The sequence below is a fragment of the Pempheris klunzingeri genome, chromosome 20 (assembly GCF_042242105.1).
Source record: "Pempheris klunzingeri isolate RE-2024b chromosome 20, fPemKlu1.hap1, whole genome shotgun sequence".
Lineage (NCBI taxonomy): Eukaryota > Metazoa > Chordata > Actinopteri > Acropomatiformes > Pempheridae > Pempheris > Pempheris klunzingeri.
Genome location: NC_092031.1, coordinates 6,762,040 through 6,781,125, shown reverse-complemented (window position 1 = coordinate 6,781,125; position 19,086 = coordinate 6,762,040). Strand labels below are relative to the sequence as shown.

Sequence of the window (19,086 nt, the reverse complement as noted above, 5' to 3'; positions counted from 1 at the left end):
TCCAGCTTGTGCTTAAACGGGGAGGAGGGGGGTAAGTCCTCCGTTTGATTGACAGTGCTGCCATGACAACCCTGCATCAGCCCCAGGGTGTCCAATCAGGAGTCAGATTCAGGGTCCCTCCCTGACTCCCAGGTGAGCTAAAGAGTCAGACTTCAGCAGATTTCTGTCAGACAGTTTCCTCGTCTCCTCTTTGGCTTCACTTAAACATCATCCAGATGATGTTCAGATCGCCGCTCGACTTTTTCTCAGCTTCCCGTATCCTCCTGCCCCACTTCGCGGATGGACCCCCTCTTCTGGCCCGCTCTCGGTCCCCGGAGGAACCTCCCTCCTCCTGCCCTCCCCTGGCTCTCCCGGGACTGTGTTTCTCCGCAGCGCAGATCGCCAGCGTCTGCGAGACTCTGGAGGAGACGGGAGACATCGAGCGGCTGGCCCGCTTCCTCTGGTCACTCCCCGTGACAGCAGACGGCCGGGACTCCATCTCTGAGCACGAGTCCGTGCAGCGCGCTCGCGCCGTGGTCGCCTATCACACGGGGAGTTTCCGTGAGCTTTATCACATCCTGGAGACGCACCGTTTTACGCGCGCCTCTCATGGTAAACTGCAGGCAATGTGGCTCGAAGCTCACTACCGGGAGGCAGAGAAGCTCCGGGGTCGACCACTCGGACCGGTCGACAAGTACCGCGTGAGGAAGAAGTTCCCGTTACCGAGGACCATCTGGGACGGAGAGCAGAAGACTCACTGCTTCAAAGAGCGCACACGGGGGCTGCTGAGAGAGTGGTACCTGCAGGACCCGTATCCGAACCCCGGGAAGAAACGGGAGCTGGCTCACGCAACCGGACTCACACCGACTCAGGTTGGGAACTGGTTCAAAAACCGGAGACAGAGAGACCGGGCGGCAGCAGCCAAAAACAGGTCAGTGACTTCAAATAAGTTGTTAGCTGGTTGGCAATTTATCGCATTAGGGCTTTATTTTTCTAAGGTAGAATTAAAAATACTGTTAAAATCGAGGGAACTGTGTATGTTAGACATTTAATGAGTCTCCGTATTGATCACTCACTTTTTCCACTCAGCAGTTGAGGCAGTTTCTTCTCCACAGGCAGCCAAAGTTGTGCGTAAAAGGGCCATTCATGCGTAAAAGCGCACGGCCATTCAGCTTGTAGGTTTTTGTTTTCCTTCCATCAGTCTGACCCGGCCGCTTGTTCTTCCCTCCCTCTCTGTCCCTCTCACTATAATTTACTCCGGGGTCAGTGTGTGGGTCACCCATCCTGTTGGTGAGGGCAGAACGGGTGCAAATTGCTTTTCATGCATGCACAGGATTATTTTGTCGTTTGATTTCGATCGAGCTTAAGCATTCCCTTTAGGTTTAGTACAAAACAATGTAGCAATGTAACAATTGTCTTTAGTTTAAACTTATTTTGTATCTTATTTCCACACTTGGGATTACATTTAGGCAGATTTACCCATTTTTAACGTCTCTTCTTTTCCTATTCATTTCCAGGTTGCAGCACCACCGGATGTGCCCAGGCGGTGGGCGCTCACTTAGCGGAGGAGAGTGCAGTCCTGACGAAAGCGGGGAGCGCGCAGATGGAGAAACTCTTCTTTCAGTAACGGACAGTGACTCTGACTTGGACGTCTGAGACGTCTTTTTTTTTTTTATCTATGAAATGGACCTTTAAGGGCCTGTGATGGCCCGTCGTGGATTACCAGAGAGAGGAGCATGATGGATGCAGACAAAAGGCTGGTCAGGGTTTGAGTTGCAAGAAATGTCCAGGGTATAAAACAGCCTCATCCTAAGTATTACCCCAGCCCATCAAACAGATGCTAACACAGGTTACATGAAGATTTTGTGTTTTTCTTTTGTTTCCTGAAAGTAAAATTTGTTTTTGACCTTGCTGCTGGTTCATTGATCACCTGCTGCAGATACCCACAGCTTTGCGTTTTACCTCTGTCAGTGGTGGGTGACAGTCCACATCTGATGACCCAGCATACACCATCAACCTCATTAAACAGACATTAAGCTGTGGACCCCTGCTGGACTTTAACCCATCAGGGACCCCCACATGGGAGGACCTTTACAGATTACACGCTGACAGGTCTCAGACCCGTCAATGAGATAATCACTCTTATTTTCTCTAATTATGTGTCATTATTTTTCTTTTAAATGAAACTAGTGGATTCTTTGAAGCCCTTGAAGGACCCCTGGGTGTCCACTGCTGTAGACAATCAATACGCACTGAAGCCTACCTCCCTGTCTGGCTGTTTGTATGAACTTTTTTTGTTCCTTTACCTTTGTTTCTACTTTATTTAAAGTTCACAGAGTTCACTGTGCAGTCTGTGTGTGTGATGCTATGTCGTGCTTTATGTTCAATTTGATGCTGAATAAATGTTTTGGTATTTTATATAAATAAAATTATTTAATATATGACTGTTATTGTTCTTACTCCTCTTCGCTGTAAGGACTGTGTGTGTGTGTGTGTGTGTGTGTGTGTGTGTGTGAGAGTGTAAGCTTATACTGACTTCATCATAGTAGCCAAAATGTCCAATGACACCACACTGTAATCATTATAATTTCCTACATCACCATGCATTAAGTGCCATTCACTTCCATTAATTCATTTATTTTCTATAACACACAATAAGCATGGTTATAGTATAGTAAATACAAGGACATATTTAATGTTTAATTAAAGTAACTGTCAACAATTGTAACTTAAAACACAAGAAACTGGTGTGTAAATGACACAGTATAATATAGTTGTAATGATATTTAATGATTTCTGTTTGATTACACACAAGAGCAAATACACACAAAGAATTTATTTACTGTTAATACTAAAGTACAAACGATTTGCAAGCAAGTTTAAATCAGTTTATAAATGGTGTATTTGTTACCTAAAAGGGTTTATCATAGCCGTACAGTTTGGTAAATTATGTTTCTTAATCTGACATCTGACATTATCTAACCATATTAGTCAAAGATTTACTCAGTAAAAAAGGGACAAATGTTTGGTGTGAACAAGTCACTATAAATATGTTATTCTATTATTTTTCCAGGGAGTTCTGTGGTGAATTTTTCCTGGTGTCGGCAAATGACTGAGAAGTAAGTTAAATTAGTGCAGAGGATCTTACACAACTCTCCTACTGGCACTTAAATTCAGATTTAGAAGTACTTGTAATTCATTTGAGTATTTCATTTTATTATCCACTGTACTTCTACTCCACTGTAATTCAGAGACATTGTACTTTTTACTCGTACTATTTATTTACAATACTATTAATAACTAATGATTGATACTCGTGATAATTATCCATTACAATCCAATAATATAATATACATATACATCATATACATTCTGCATAATAAGTACTTTTACTCTTGTTATTTTGATTCTATTTAATGCTAATACTTAGATTTTTACATTAGTAAAATTTTGATCCATGACTTTGCTTGTAACAGAGCACTTCTACATTGGGGTATTTCTTCTTTTGCTTAAGTAAAAGTTCTGAGTACGTCTTCCACTGCTGTCTATTAAGTTTGGCTGCTTTTGTGTTTCCCCTGTTCAACAGCCTTAAACCAAATTTTCCTAAAAGTTTGCACAGTAGCCTGCTACATATTTTAGACTTTTTATGTATTTATGCAAAAATCATGATTAGAAACTTTATGTCCGTAAACCTCCAATATACTACCACCACTGCTGGAAAAAGAAAATCCTAAAGGGTATTTTTTTTTTTTAAAAACAGTAAAATTTCATGCAGCTGCTGAATTCCACTGAGTGCCCAACTGTGTGAAGGCAGAGTGACGCCACACAGTGGTCAAATCAAAGACAGCTCACCCTTGTTATTGGAATTACCAACAAATTACAGTGGCATTTTCCTTTAAATTACTTTTATGCCAGTCTAATACAGAAAAGAAACAGTCACAAAGTAAAAGCCTTGATAATTAATCAGGGTGAATAGATGCTGTACTTTACTGGAGGGTTTTAATTTCAACTTCACTACATTCCCCAGGGCAATAACATTTTCAGTGCAAAATAAATGATCAGTTTAAGAAAAATTATGCATTTTCAACACTTTTAAAAGTAGTTAAAATGACCTCCACTTTAACCAACAACGTTATTAAAATTCTGCTTATGAATACAATAGTGATAAATTAATATTATAGATATATATATATATGTACAATGATTAATGGGCCTATATTACTGTGGAATGGGTCAGTTTGCATAATGAGTACTTTTACTTACTTTTACTGATATCTCAAGTATGTTTTGAACAATAAATTATGCAAACCAATATTTTCTTTACAGAACAGATGAGTTCCTCTGTCACAGGAATCCAGTACTGAAAGAAACTAAGTACGTTTACTCAGGTACTGCACTTCAGCGTAATTCTGAGGTACTTGTACTTTAATTCTGTACTTCCATTTTATGCTACTTATACTTCAACTCCACAACATCTCAGATGCAAATATTATACTTTTTAATCCGTTACCTTTATATTACAGCCAAATGCTGTTTGCTGTATGCTCAGTTTATGATATATAATGCATTAAACACTAATTATAGACACATTGTCATTAAAGTTGTCTGTGAATGTGTCTTTGAATGCAGGACTTACTTGTAGAGATTTGTAGTAACTGCACTTTATTGCAACTTTCACTTAAGTAAAAGCTCTGAATCCTCCTTTCGCCACTGAAGAAATCCACAAGATCACAGTTGAAACACAAAACTCCGAGGAGCACTTGAACACAGCGTTCCCTGACGTCACGTCCCGGAAGCGCCTTCATCACGGCGACAAGTCCCACGAGCCAGCAGGTGGCGCAGCCGGCCAGGCCTGACGCACAGGTACAGGTACAAAACACACATCCACACATCTGTGAGGGGCATAGAGCCACCTAAAGATATAACAGATTTAGAAAGTATAGATTACAAACCCAACCAGGATGAATACATGGATAAATAATATAACAACAAAATGAATGTACCTACACATACACATATGTTAGGGTAATACAATGAAATAAATATGAGTAGAAGACTAGTTAGTAATATAATCAGCATTACTGCAGCATACACATAACACTCAAATGTCCAAGTGTATAGGGAATATACTAAAATATTATAAATATATATATGTGTGTGTGTGTATATATATATATAAAGTATAAACACCGTATATTGATGCCATGTATTTATAAGGTAAGTTGCTGTAACACACTTGCATACAGAGTATTAGTATAGACATTAACTTGACACTGAATACATACACACATATTTAGATTTCTGCAAAAGTGCACAAGGTAATACAGAGATTAATGCTGACAGGTGACACAGACAGGTGTTGGTGTCAGTGAGCAGTTTTGGATCTGTTGTCTTTGCCTTAAACTTTGTGTTACAGCAGCACTCACTGCTGACCGGGACACCAGCACACCTCAGTGGTGCTCTGGAGATGACTGGTGGCCTGCAGTGACCCAGAGAGCCTCTCAGTTTAAGGAACCTCCATCAGTGTCCTTATAACATCTGTAATAGTCTCTGCAGACTGTGTGTGTGTGTGTGTGTGTGTGTGTGTGTGTGTGTAGGCTGACTGTGTCCATGCATAAGTACTGACTGATTGACTGGCTCTATTTGCTGTCTGGCCATGACACACACACACACACACACACACACACACACACACACACACTCCATGCCTGCGGGTGAATTCCATCCCCCTCTTCTTCGCTTGCGATCCAAAAACACCTCTTCCATTTGCACACACACACACACACACACACACGCATGCAATCTCTCTCTCTCCCTCTCTCACCCTCTCTCTCTCTCACCCTCTCTCTCTCTCTCCTCTCATCCGGCGCGAGAGCCCGGCAGCGCGGGTGACGCGTTTTGCGCATTTCCTGCAGCTCGCGCTCACTCACTGATTCACGAGAGAGAGAGAGAGAGAGAGAGAGAGAGAGAGGAGGGGGGGTGGACGGGAAACAGGGGGCGCGCGCAAGCAGAAGGAGAAAAACCAAACGGGAGCGCAGCACAGTGATGTGTTTGGGGTGCTCGTGAGCCCGTAAAAAAAAAAAAAAACGCTGCATTGGGGAGGGGGCGAAGAAGGCGCTGCTTTCCGAGAGTACGCGCAAACCTCGCGGTACCGTGAGGTCGAAGCAAGGAGATTATCCCGGAGAGGAGCGAGCGAGGGGCTGGAAACGGAGCACCAATCCCGGATGGCTAGGCGCGGCTGCTCGCGCTCTCTCCCACCCTGACCCGGGAGAGACACACGAGGACTGCGGGGAAGCTCCGGGGCTCAACGTGAACCCAACCGGAGCCTGATAACCCGCTCTCCCCCTCACTGCCGTTTTATATCTCGGCCTGTTTCCGCCGAAACGGGAATCCTGTGTGGCGCACGGGACCGACCATAAACAAACACGGCAGCTGCTCGGGTGGGAGAGAGTCCAGCCAGCGACCTCTGAAGGGTGTGAGTCTGCGTTGTTGCTGCGTTTTTCAGCCCATTTGGGATCCATCAGCTGTACTGGTAGCGTGTGTTTGTGTGTGTGTGTTTGTGTTTGTGCGTGTGTGAGTGTGTGTGCATGTGTGTGTGTGCGTGGATAACACAGTGCTGTGATATGGCTGTACGAGACTGAGAGCCCAAGGAGCCAGCGGCATTATGGGATGTAGCAGGACTGTGCAGTGACCCCGCTCATTGGAAGGAAACACTCTGTGTACAGGAGCAGGAACAGGCAGACTAGCCTAAACACACACACACACACACACACACACACACACACTCACACACATCCTTGTATACACACACACACACACATATCCCAGGAGCCTGCAGTCATGCCTGTGTTCAGTGGCCTGTTGAAGGTGCGAGTGTGTGAGGCAGTGGACCTGAAGCCCACCCCATGGGCCCTCCGTCACGCTGTGGGGAAGAGCGGCTCCTTCCTGCTGGACCCTTACCTCGCCCTGAATCTGGACCAGACCCGGCTCGGCCAGACCGCCACCAGGACCAAGACCAACAGCCCTGCCTGGCACCAGGAGTTCTGCACCGAGGTCCGCGAGGGAAGGAGTCTGGAGCTGTCGGTTTTCCACGATGCGCCCATCGGATATGACGACTTTGTGGCCAACTGCACCATCCAGCTGGAGGACCTGCTGCAGAACGGAACCAGGCACTACGAAGACTGGGTATGTGTCTCAGGTGTGACTGTGTCTGTGTGACTGTCCTGCATTGGGGCAGGAAACCTAAGGTCTCTAAAGCCACAGGTTTCTTTTATGTACATAAATTTGCATCTCCTTACAACATGTGCTGGTGCAGGTGAGATTAAATTTGATAAACAGACTCCCGGCCCTGACACAAACAGAGCCCCCAGGTTCAGAAACATTGTTTGCATAGCTTGTTTGATGCGGCACATGCTGTGCTTGTGGGTACTTGAAGGCAGCGAATACACAGAGTGCAGTAGAATGGGCCCATAGTGTGTTTTTGTCCAGTGTCCCCTAGCCACAATATGCATTCATTTTCTTGAGTGTTCAACCAAAACCAAGTTCTTTTACATTCACACACATTCCTTTCTAGAGAGCTGCCCAGCATGGCTACATGCATGGCCAGCGAGTTCCTTCGCTCGTCCGACTTTTTCTCCTCCAGTACAGATTCTGGTCACTCAACAGGGCTCCCGCTGATACTGAGAACAGATCTGATACCATCACTCTCCGTCCTTCTAATTCTGTAAAATCTGTGTAACAGCTTGTATGAGACACCATTTTTCTGAATGAGTGCAGTTTATAGCAGAAACAGTGACTCTTGCATTGACATTGAATGGAGAAACTGTATTTAATGCCTCTTCTGGCCGATAACCAATCTCCACCTAATAAGGTCAACATCGGGGCTGAAAACAATCCGGTGTATCCCTACCTTTGGCCACCTTTGTGACTGTTGTTTACAGCCTTTAGTGCATTTCTCAGGTGTGTCAGCTGCCCAGTCACAAACATGCTCACCTCACCTTTAATCCAAAATATTCTCCTCAAACGTCAAACCTTTGCACTTGTGCATCTTCTACGAGTCGGACGTCTCCTCACTGATGAATCTAGGAGTAACATAAGTGTAAGCTGCATTTACAAGAAGTCCCCGCTGCCATCATCATCATCATCGTCACCACCATCTTCTTTCACTATCTTTGGCAGTGCAGCAGCGTGTTAGTTAACTGTGAATTCAATTGCACCCGTCTGTTGTCAAACTGCATGTGTGTCTCTGAGCTGAGACGTTGGCTGGTTGTCAGTCAGGTCTAGTTTGGTATTTGAGTCTCCGACAAAGTCATTTAGCCCTCTTTTATTTATTTGGAGCTGTGGCAGAGCTTTGTGATTTTTGCCGTATTTTTATTCTGCAGCTTTCCCTCCTCTATTAGCGACACAGGAGCTGTTTGAACTTGCATCAGATCTGATTTGGGCATCTCAGGTCCGGCCTGTAGTCGTCCTTCCTCAATTCCTCACATTCCTCCTGCCTCTTTGGACTGGAAGAAAGAGGAGGTGCCATCGTCTTTCTCCCCGTAGAGTTTCTTTTATAAATGTGAGACTTCACCGCAGCCTGGTTTAGCTTCTTCAAGCAGTTTCTTCTCACTGCGTGTTGAGATACACATACTGCTTCTCGGCAGCGGGAGAGGCCGAAGTTCCTTTCATTTGTCACGGTGCCTCGTCATGTAATCTCATTTGTGTTGGCACTGTGATGTCGGCCCGCCACATGTAGATCTGTATGTAAAGGGGATAAAGAGCTGTTTGTTTTGGGTCTGCGAGTTTTGTCTCCAGTTTAAACATGTGATCTTGTTCCTCTTCTGCATGATGCTTTATCTCGTCTTGCTTTACATTCCACGAAAGGTGATCTCAGCATGAGGAAATAACTACATGTGCCCTTTTTCTTTTAGCTCTTTATGTACAAATTACATACGTTACATCCCCACCGACCATTTTCCAAAGCATATTTCATGTTATCACAATAGTTTTCTACTTTTCAAGCAGTCATCAGTTTCGATTTATGTGTGTACGTAATGAAAGTTAACTATCAGAGACTTGAAACTTGTTTAGATGCACTTATTACGGTATTATTTCTAATATTTTTTAGTTAAAATGGCATTTTGGTAGCGTGGTAATACTGTTTTAAAGACGCTTTAATGCCAGTGTTTTTAATACAGCCCCTGCTCTCAGCTGGATTAACATATGACCATGACGTAATATAAAAAGGAGAGGCAACAAAATGTTCATTGTGGTGAATTACCATTCTTAAATCTGAAGTCTTAGGAAGGTTTTATTTGTACAGCAATATGGTTAAAATGCTATTAAAAGCTTATACATGAGAGTATACATGAGTCATAGTTAATAGTTAATCTTAATAAGAGGGTTCAATTCATGCATAGTTATGTAATTTATACATTGGCATATAAATAGACACACACACACACACACACACACACACACACACACACACACACACCTCGTCCCTCAGCCATCCAGAGTAAGGTCAGAGCATATGGATCACTCTGCTGATTGACCACATCCCATTGATCAGCCAGCCGGCTCGTCGATGCATCTGCCTCACAGCGACACACTGCCTCCCACTTCCCCTACGTCCTCCTGCCTTCGTTACTCCATCACTCACCACCTCTGCCTCCTGTGTCTCCCTCATCCTCCCCCCTGCAACAGTAAACCCCCTCTCATCATCCTCACGTTCACCCCCTCTCCGTCTTCCCGTCCTTTACCCATCACCTCCCTCTTCCTGCCTCGCTTGTGCACCTTGCACTCCTCTTTCATCTGCTTCCTCCTGATGCTCCTACTCTCATTCATTCTTCAGTCTCCAGTGGGGAGGGAGGGATGTGAATGATGGGAAGTATAATATAGTAAATAGGCTTTCTGAGACGGATCAATCAAGTTCTTTTCATACACTTTTTACTCGTTTGCGTGCGTATTTCAAAATAAAATGCATGATCTGAGGATAAAAAGTGACCATTGTCCTTAAACAATCTGCCGTATGAATTATCCAGGTACATTGCAGATTATCCAACTGTAACCTTTAAAATGTGCTGTTTCCAATGGGATGGGCTGCAAAGGCTGAAAGTCTAATTGTATAGTAAATTGGGCTATTTAACTAATAATTACTTTCATTTTCTTGATCTATTAATCTGTCAATTATTGTTTTCTAATGTTTCAGTCTGTCTGAATGTCTGTCTGTCCTTCGATTTTCTCGACAACCGATCAACCGATTGACTTCACACTTGGCGGATGTAGTGCTGAGAGCCCATGGGAGGACAGTGTCGAGTGTGAACTTGATTGGATGAGCGGATCTCGACAGCGCTGCAAACAGCAATACCGAGAGCCAAGCAATCGGCCTGTTCTGAAAACGGGCACTCGCTCCAAACAGCCACATCCCGAACGGGCGCTGCACTAGTGTCATAAAACAGAGAAAAGCAGCAAATCCTCACATGTGAGAAGCTGAGAGAAGCCCAAAAGCTTTAGTGACCATCAAACTGTTTGAATTCTCTGTCGATAGACAAATTGCTGCTACCTACCTGTTTCGGCGCTGATAATGAACTTTTTGCTTGTTTCATGTCGGTGCCAGGGGCACCGTCTGCTGGTTGGTGGTTGGTTGGATTGCCATGAAAATTGTTACAGATATTCATGGTCCCTGAAGGCTGAATTGTAACGACTTTGGTGATCTTCTGACTTTTCCTAAGCGTCACATTTTTCACAATAGTTATTTGATGAGTTGCCATGAAATATTTTGTAGACATTCATGCCCACCCCTCAAGACGGATTGTCATAATTTTGGTGATAATAAGATTGGGATTAGAAATAATTGTTATCAAAATAACAATCCTCAGTATGATGCCCTAAACTTGTACTTAATGGTACACGTCCTGTCGTTCAGATGAACACTGAGGCTTGTGTACCTCAGCTCTGTCTTTCTCACTTCCTCCGCCCTTCTGCTGCCTCACTCATCTCATCTCATCATCCCTCTCTCCCTTCTTCTCTGTCTTTCTCTCTGTCTCGTCTCAGTCCTGTCATTCCCATCCTGTCTGCTTCCTGTTCCCTTTTGTCTTCCACCACCTCTCCATGATACATCGCCTGTGGATCCGAGCGCTGTGGGCGAGGCTGCTGCTCTGTGCCGCCGGTGAAATATTAACCAGGCTTTGATGCTTATTAATTGTCCCACTCAGTAATTGAGATGCTCTGTGGAGCCCATCCCCATGGTGACAATGACAGCCCGTCCCCTTGGTGACAGCCTATCACCCACAGAAACACCAGAGAGAGAGAGTTGGGGGAGATGGAGGGAGGGAGCGGGGTAAGAAGATAGAAAAACAAAGTAGAGCAGAGCCGTGGTGGTTCTTTGAGAAGTCCAAATAATTTAAATCCAAGGCCTTCAAAGGTAGAGAAACTTAAAAGGTTTCTTTGTGTTGTGCGTCCATTCTTTGAGTGAAAAAATGGACTTTTACTCACCAGCTTAATCATAGAGATTGTGTATGTATGTTCTCAGCTAGATACAACGTACAGCTCGCTGTACTCGAGCCTCAGACAGGTTTAAAGGCATTTTTTTCCCAGTTATTTACACCACTTATTTTCAGGTAAAAAGCCCAGTTAAAAGTCTTAGGGTCAAAGTTTTTGTCATAATATCATTGCTGTCCACTATAAACATCCATTGCAGCTTTGAGCTTCTGACACAACATACCTTTTATTTGTCTGCAGAGGTCGGAGCAATATTTGCCTTTTAAGCTATCATGTTAATCCAAACCCAGCTGCCACATACTGTAGTTCATGTGCATGTTACCTGCTGTCTGCATTTCAACGTAGAGCACATTGACTTGTTGTGAACTCTGATATATAAATAAAATTGCTTTGCATGGCCTTTATATAGAGGTTAGCCACATACCACTGTAAACAGAACTGTGTCCGTGCATTCCTGTGGTAGAACTATGGTATGTTGTTGGCTGAGCAATGCAAAGAACGAGGCAATATAATTTGAATATTAGTATTTATTATTGTAAAGTCGTACATTGAATCCCAACTGTCCAGTGAGTAAATTGTGGAATATGGCTGTGATCAAACCTATGAGAAATATTGTCTTTCTTTAAGCATGCCAGGCATGTACCAGCATGGAAAATACACAGTGAAATTGTCTTCGCCAAAAGGATCTAGATATATGATTTTGGTAATTACTCAAGTAAGAGGAAACTTATTAAAACATGAGATGATGTCACTGGGACAGATCTGTCTTTAGGTTTTCTGTGTGGCTGCTGCTTTTAAAACTTATTTTAATATTTTTAATGGTTTTCTCTTGACTTTCAAAACTTATGTAACCAAATCATCTCTATACTGAGGATCAAACTGTTTTTGACAAAACATTGCTCTCTCCACCATCTGCAATGATAAAATCAGTATTTACCAGAGGGAACACAGCACATGAGCAGAAAACGAGCCTCTCTCTTCCCACATAATCTGTTGTTGTTTATTGTGATACTGACTGTATCTGACTAACTATGATGTACCTAATCTATATTTTTATTTTATGTTCACTGTGCTCACTTATGAGGCATCATCATTTAACAAATTATCATATGCGTGAGCTCGTCCTCTCTACAAAATAATATTAAATGTGGCTAATTTTGCACAATGAAAGTGTATTTACTAATGATACATCTGATTATGTGTTAGCTAACGGCAAAATCACAATTTTGTTAGCATGCTGTCTATGCTTACTGTCTCCACAATAAATCTAATGTGCACATTAGCTACCCAGTAAATCAGAAGACCACTGGTATTTGTGACCTGTGGCGGCATGTTTACAAAATCGTTTGCTTTCCTGCATCAGTTTGAGTGTTTTGGAGAAGCGATTTGGGCTAAAGATGAGGCAGTTTGCTCGCTCACATTACTCTGGAAATGTGGAATATCTGGAAATAGGCTTAGTATATGTTTAGGCTTTGCTTTGTTGTTTTATTTTGTGTCACGGTTTAAAAAAAAAAGATTGTACATTTCTAGATTTTGTGACACAACGGCAAAGTTTATGCTGAATGCTTCTACAAAACAGGTTTAGTGATATAATATGCAAAGCATGTTGGTTTAATCACTCCACTCATTATTTGTTTTTGTAATGTAATTAGTGATTTTAATTTGAAATAGGCTAGTTTCATCCACTTCATTTCTGGTTCTAAAATTAGGCACTAAACAGTTTAAAACAGTTCCAGCGGTGATAAAAGGGTGCAAAAAGTTAAAAATTAAACTTTTTGGAAATGGCAGACACCGAGAGAGAGAGAGAGCAGAGGAGGTAGAAATGAAGAAAAGGGAGAGTGGGGGAGGTAAAAAGGAAATGAAACTACATAGACAGGAAAGAGGAGAAGGACGACAGCGGTGAAGGAGAGAGAGCAGGAGATGAGGTGTAGAAATAAGCTCTGTGTACATGTAAATATATCAGGCTGAGCGCTGTGAGGCTGGTAGAAGCTTCGAGGACTCAGTCTGGGACACGGTGACCACACAGTGTAACGCTTCCTCACACGGACACGGGCCACGTCACATGTCAGCCAGCCACTGTTTGACACTTGGCATCAACACACACACACACAGTCATACTTACAGCAGCCAGGATTAATGACGGAGGGACTACAATCAGAGGCAGTCACCGTCCCTTTTTAAAGACAGTTGTGATGATTTTTTATTTTACATTTTTTCAGCCTTTGTGATGGTAACATTTAAGTCTACAGTACAATTAACCCTATTTCTAGCCTTGTACAAATCATTTCAGATATTAAACTTGTATGTGTTTAGCTCATGTTGTTATATTAATGCTAATATTGTTTTTTGTGTCAGCATTGATTACTTTGCATCACTTTTATTGGCACTTACATACATGTACATGTGGTTCTTTCTGGCAAGTTTTGGATATTGTAGCTGTCAGAAATTCCCAACTTTAAATTGCATTTCAAGTTGATATTAATGTTTTTCTCATAATTATGTTATAATATTGTATGAATTGAATATTTGCAATGCAATATCATAACCAATGTCACTGTGACTAACAGGTATGTGAAGGCCTGGTCACACCAATGTTTAAAACTAGATCTTGTGGTTAAATCAGTTCATTTCAATTAAATCACCATGACCACTGGATTTGGGCTCACGTGGGCAAAGTAAAAACGGCATGGAAAGTACTGAGGTTCGCAGTTCTTTACCATCATAATTGCACTATTGTGTAAGGGGCAGCACCGTGTTGCCATTCTCGGTCAAGACGTGCCTCTGATCATCGAGGTCACAGACATATTGTCATGATTCTTGCTTTTTCCTGAGCCCCAGACTCGACTCTCTCACTGTGGCAAGTTACATGACATCACAGGCTCCACCCCATGGTGACCTGCTGGTTAAGTAGGACAGACTGGATTTAAGATACGCTGTTGAAACCATGACAATACACACACACACACACACACACACACACACATGCACAAAGATAGGCACGGTGTTCTGCCCACTGATGCCAAATCAGGTCAACCTTTGGTGTGTGAGTGTATGCTGGAGGGTGTTTAATGCATGTTCTCAGTGAAAGGGAAGAAATGGGAGGATATTTGAGAGCACTGGGACAGCAGGTGAAATGCACACTGTTCGTCCCCGCTCTGTCTTTCTGTCACCCCAGGAGTCGGTCTTTGCATAATCACAAAATAAGATACATTGTGAACAAATTCAGATGTTCTCTGTCCTTTTTATGGAAGCCATGGTCGGTGTAGAGGTTTAACAATAGTTATTGTACTTGAATTCAGTTTGAATTAATTTTCAAATCACGTGAGCCACGATATTAATTAACAGTATTAAGTGACATTATACTAATGTAACTAATTCTAATTTAACTTTAAAAAATGTTTGGAAAACTAGCCAAGTTTACCCCTTTCCTCTAGTTTGTGCTTGTTTAAACATATTCTGCTCATTTTAAAGTTATCGCTCCATTTTAGAAGAACCGTACAATCTACATGTTTTGCGCTCGCCTTCACCATCTCGCCAAACAGTGGCAGACAGTGGTGGATTCAGGAGGTTTTCAGTGAGCGGGGACAGCCGGCCTGCTGAAAGGTTGGAGGAAGTCACATGATGAACAGATCCATTCTGACATCATAAAGGAAGCCAAATGTAAACGGAGCATTTTCACTCATTGGCAGAAAGATGGGGCAGGAGAAAAAGAGAGATGGACACATATTTATGCTGAAATTACATTATAAAGTGCATTTTCCATAATATGAGATATTGGATACTATGTAGATCACCGATACAATTTTATTGAAAGTGAATGCAATTAAAATCACGTCATGGCTAGAATGTTTAAACTTTTTCTCAAATCATTCAGCCCAGCTCAGCCCAGTTCAGGGAGAGGGCTTCCTTTGGCAGCTTGGGTCTGAGGGTATGAAGTGTGTTTTCATTCAGACAGATCCAACAGCGACCACTCATCAGGCCGTCTGCCAGTCCATCTGGATGTCACACACTCGCCATGAATGTTGAACTCCGGGATGATTTGATCGGGAATGTCCATTCTACTAAATATAATTTTGTAATTTTGCCTTTGTTTAGTTGATCTTACTGGACCGTTTCACCCATGGTAGGGGGTGGGGGGAGGGTTGTGTGTGGTCTTTGTCAAATCTCCCCCATCCTCTCCTCTTCACCACCACCACACAGCCCAGCTCCTCTTACATTATTAGCCGTCTGTGATGTTACATTAAAGATGCATGACTCTCATGCTGTCTCACTCAGCATGGGCCTCCTGTGTGTGTGTGTGTGTGTGTGTGTGTGTGTGTGTGTGTGTGTTTGTGTGTGTGTGTGTGTGTGTGCGTGCAGGCTTGAGTTGCTGTGAGTGATAGAAAGGACAAACACACACACACACACGCAAACACACGCATGTTATTGTGTGAACGCGGTCGAGCTCTCTCAGAGCCGAAATTTGTTATTTGACAGATGGATGTGGGAGGTTGTCACTGAGACTAAACGCTCCTGAGAGAGACAGAGAGAGCTGTCTGGTTGGACAGAGATAGCGAGCTAGATGGACGGAGAGTGGGAGGGGGTTAGCTCCACAGTATTGATATAATGCAAGCTTTGAGTGCCCTGTCTGCTTGGTTGAGTGCTTCTCTGTGCTGCTGCATATGGTGTGTGTGTGTGTGTGTTTTTGGAGCCCGTTTCCATGTGTGGTGATGGAGCAAACGCAAGAGAGTTAAGCTTGTATGTGTGTTTAAAGCTAACCTCCCTCTGAAGTCCACTTTAAAATCCCCAGACACTTCAGAACTCACACACACAGCTTCCTGTATGTGTGCGCGCGTGAGAGGGTTTGTGAAGTTATCCGTCTCCCTGGCTGTATCAGTGTCCTAATTGGACTAACAAGATTAATGAGGCGAACTAGATTCTCTAGCTCTCTCTCCTCCCATCTTTTGTTGTCTGGGCGGAGAAACCTCGGTACACGCGTGTGTCTGTACACAGCAGGTTAAATCCAAGTCACGTTACAATCCATTTAACAAATGTTGGTGAACTACATAAAATCTTCTATCATGGGATATGTCATTTTGTTTGTGCTGAAAAGAATAATCGATTAATTCATTACTCTGTTGATAGTAAATAAGTTTACAACAAATTGATATTAATAATTCATAGTTTACCCACTTATCAGGCAAATATTCTCTGGTGTAACATCTCAGGATTTAAAAAAAAAATCTGTTTTGAAATATTTGTCAGACAAAAAGACTGAGCAATTAACAAACTAGAGAGTGTAATGAATCAGTAAATAATCAGAAGCTGCAACTCTAATGTTTCATGACTTTGTATGTATCCCATTAAGAAATTGTTTATTCATTAAATAAAATGAATAGAATAAAAATGCGAATTATTTACCTGAAAAATTAACCGAAGCCAGATCTTGTGAATCCAATATTGTCAAAAAGCAGTCCTACTCATTTATTCACAATGTTGTGTTCAATGGCCCAATACAACCACAGTGAAACACAAAACTGCCGTATTATCGCACATGAAGTTGGTATACTGAATGCATTAGCAAATGGTTGACTATTTACTCACTCAGCAGTTATCGAGAAACGTAATCATTCATTTGGAGTTGGGTTTCTATTAAACTAATGAATGAAGCCTAAAGTTTATTCACTTTCAGCTCTGTTTTGGTCTCCACCAACTCTAAAAGCTGTTAAATATTCCACAAAGTTCACCAGCTCAGTCTGCTTGATTTTGGCATGAAGTGCACAGTAGGTTTATCAAAGCTTTTTTCATCAAAAACATCTTGCTGTGGCTGAAAGGAAAAATGTGTGGGATAAAAACAACATAACAGAACAACGATGCAAAAGGCGCCACAACGTCGTTTTATCGTCGTGTACAGATAAAAACAAGTTTCACTGTACAATGAAATTCTTGCTTTGCCTTTTCGCCTTCAGTGCTGCTTCAGGGGAAAAAAAAGATAGATAAATAGAAAAAGAAAGGAGATAAATAAACAGTAGCTATACAGTTTATATACACAAGATTAAGAAATATGTTCAAATATAAATGATACCACATCATCATTTAATCCACTGTTAGTATAAAAATTAGGATTAGTGCAGCTTTAAAATAAAGAAATTGTATAGAAACCGCTCACTGTATGTATTGTTGCATTGCCCAACCCAGACCAGATGTTATTCGACTTATTGTTTGATTATACAAATTGATGCACCTTTGGTTTGGCCCAGTACAATCCCCAGTCGATTTGATTACATGAAGATGCCAGAGGGATGTTCAGTCAAAATACTACATGTGCATTAGTATTTGTTTTATCCTGAGTTACCTGCACAAGGGTGAGGTTTATGACAATGACATGGTTTGTGAGAAGTTGACATAGACTATATATGCACAGTTGACAATGTTGTGAGTGCAGGAAAAGCTCAGGTTTAACTAACAACACACACGATGGTTCTTACATTTCGGCGTGCAAGACCAGGATGTACAATACAGAGGTGCTTGACCCGCGCCACTAAAAGCAAGTTATACAACCACTACTAATGTGATTTTTCAGAGGGCGTTTTTTATAAAAACACAAGTGGAACTTTCCATTCAGGTGTCCCAAGTACAAAACCCTGTTATTGTACCATTGGCTCACTTGCATGGCTTAGTAAGACGCCTAAACATCATTAATGTTATGAGTTACACCTGTGCTCTTCCTGTTATGACAAGTTTAAGTGTCTGATGTGAGAAAGTTCTCATGTCTTAGTGTGTGGCTCTTTGACTCCACCCATCTTAGCACCTTTGCACATCACAAACAAACCACAATATTTATGCCTACTTTCTATTAGCACCAGGTTTGCCTGTAGTTGTCCAACATGAGGTGCTACTCTGCCCATGTATCAGTTAAAAATGTTTTTTTTTTCATTACATTTTGTCTGAATGCAGTCACATTCTTGGTGGTAAAGATTCCTTTAATTTATGTAAAAGTATTAACCTTATAGAGTGCTCTCAGCAGCCAAGTAATGTAATCCAACTTCCTGTGCACAAAGACTGCAGTATCTCAACATTAATCTCTAGGTGAAGGTTAAAGGTTCACTTTACTCAAATTACAAAAAAAACAAACATATTTTCTCTACCGCTACCTCTAGTGCTATTATTTTCTCTTATGGAGCTATTTTCCACCAAAGGCACAAAATACTGCACCTGTCCACAGTGAGGTCTTATCAAAATAACACCTTAAATAACACTAAAAAAATAAAGAAATGTATTGATCAGTTACTGTTCACATAGTTCATCCCTTAACATTCATTCTTTGTGATTCTCTTACAGTATTATACAAGCTCCCATCCTTGTTGCTAGGATACGTGGTTACACTGTAGTAGAATGGTAACCATAGAGATATCTGCATAGCCAACATCAGTGTCAGATATTTGAATCATCTGTTTGTTTGGGTTAATTCAGGATTTCTTTTTATAACATTTCTGAATGGACGTACATGTTTACATTCTCAGGTGTTTTATCAGCCGGTTGTTCAGTTTATTTATGTGATGACTTGATAAAGTTAATCTGCTATTATCCACCAGATCAGCCTATGACTCGAATGCTGCGCTGGCTATGAGAGGCCCATGTAGA

General features: G+C 42.1%; 2 protein-coding genes across 2 annotated transcripts in view; both read left to right on the top strand.

Moving 5' to 3' along the window:
• Positions 1-215: 215 nt before the first annotated feature.
• On the top strand, positions 216-1,635 carry six3b (SIX homeobox 3b). The gene is made up of 2 exons (XM_070852051.1): positions 216-910; positions 1,497-1,635. The coding sequence occupies exons 1-2, from the start codon at positions 216-218 to the stop codon at positions 1,633-1,635; spliced, it is 834 nt and encodes a 277-aa protein (XP_070708152.1).
• Positions 1,636-6,027: 4,392 nt separating this feature from the next.
• Positions 6,028-19,086, top strand: part of prkcea (protein kinase C, epsilon a) — a 34,492-nt gene continuing 21,433 nt past the window's right edge. Inside the window, exon 1 of the mRNA XM_070851308.1 lies at positions 6,028-7,164. Coding sequence (XP_070707409.1) covers positions 6,820-7,164 — 345 coding nt within the window. The 5' untranslated portion in view covers positions 6,028-6,819. The remainder of the gene's footprint in view (positions 7,165-19,086) is intronic.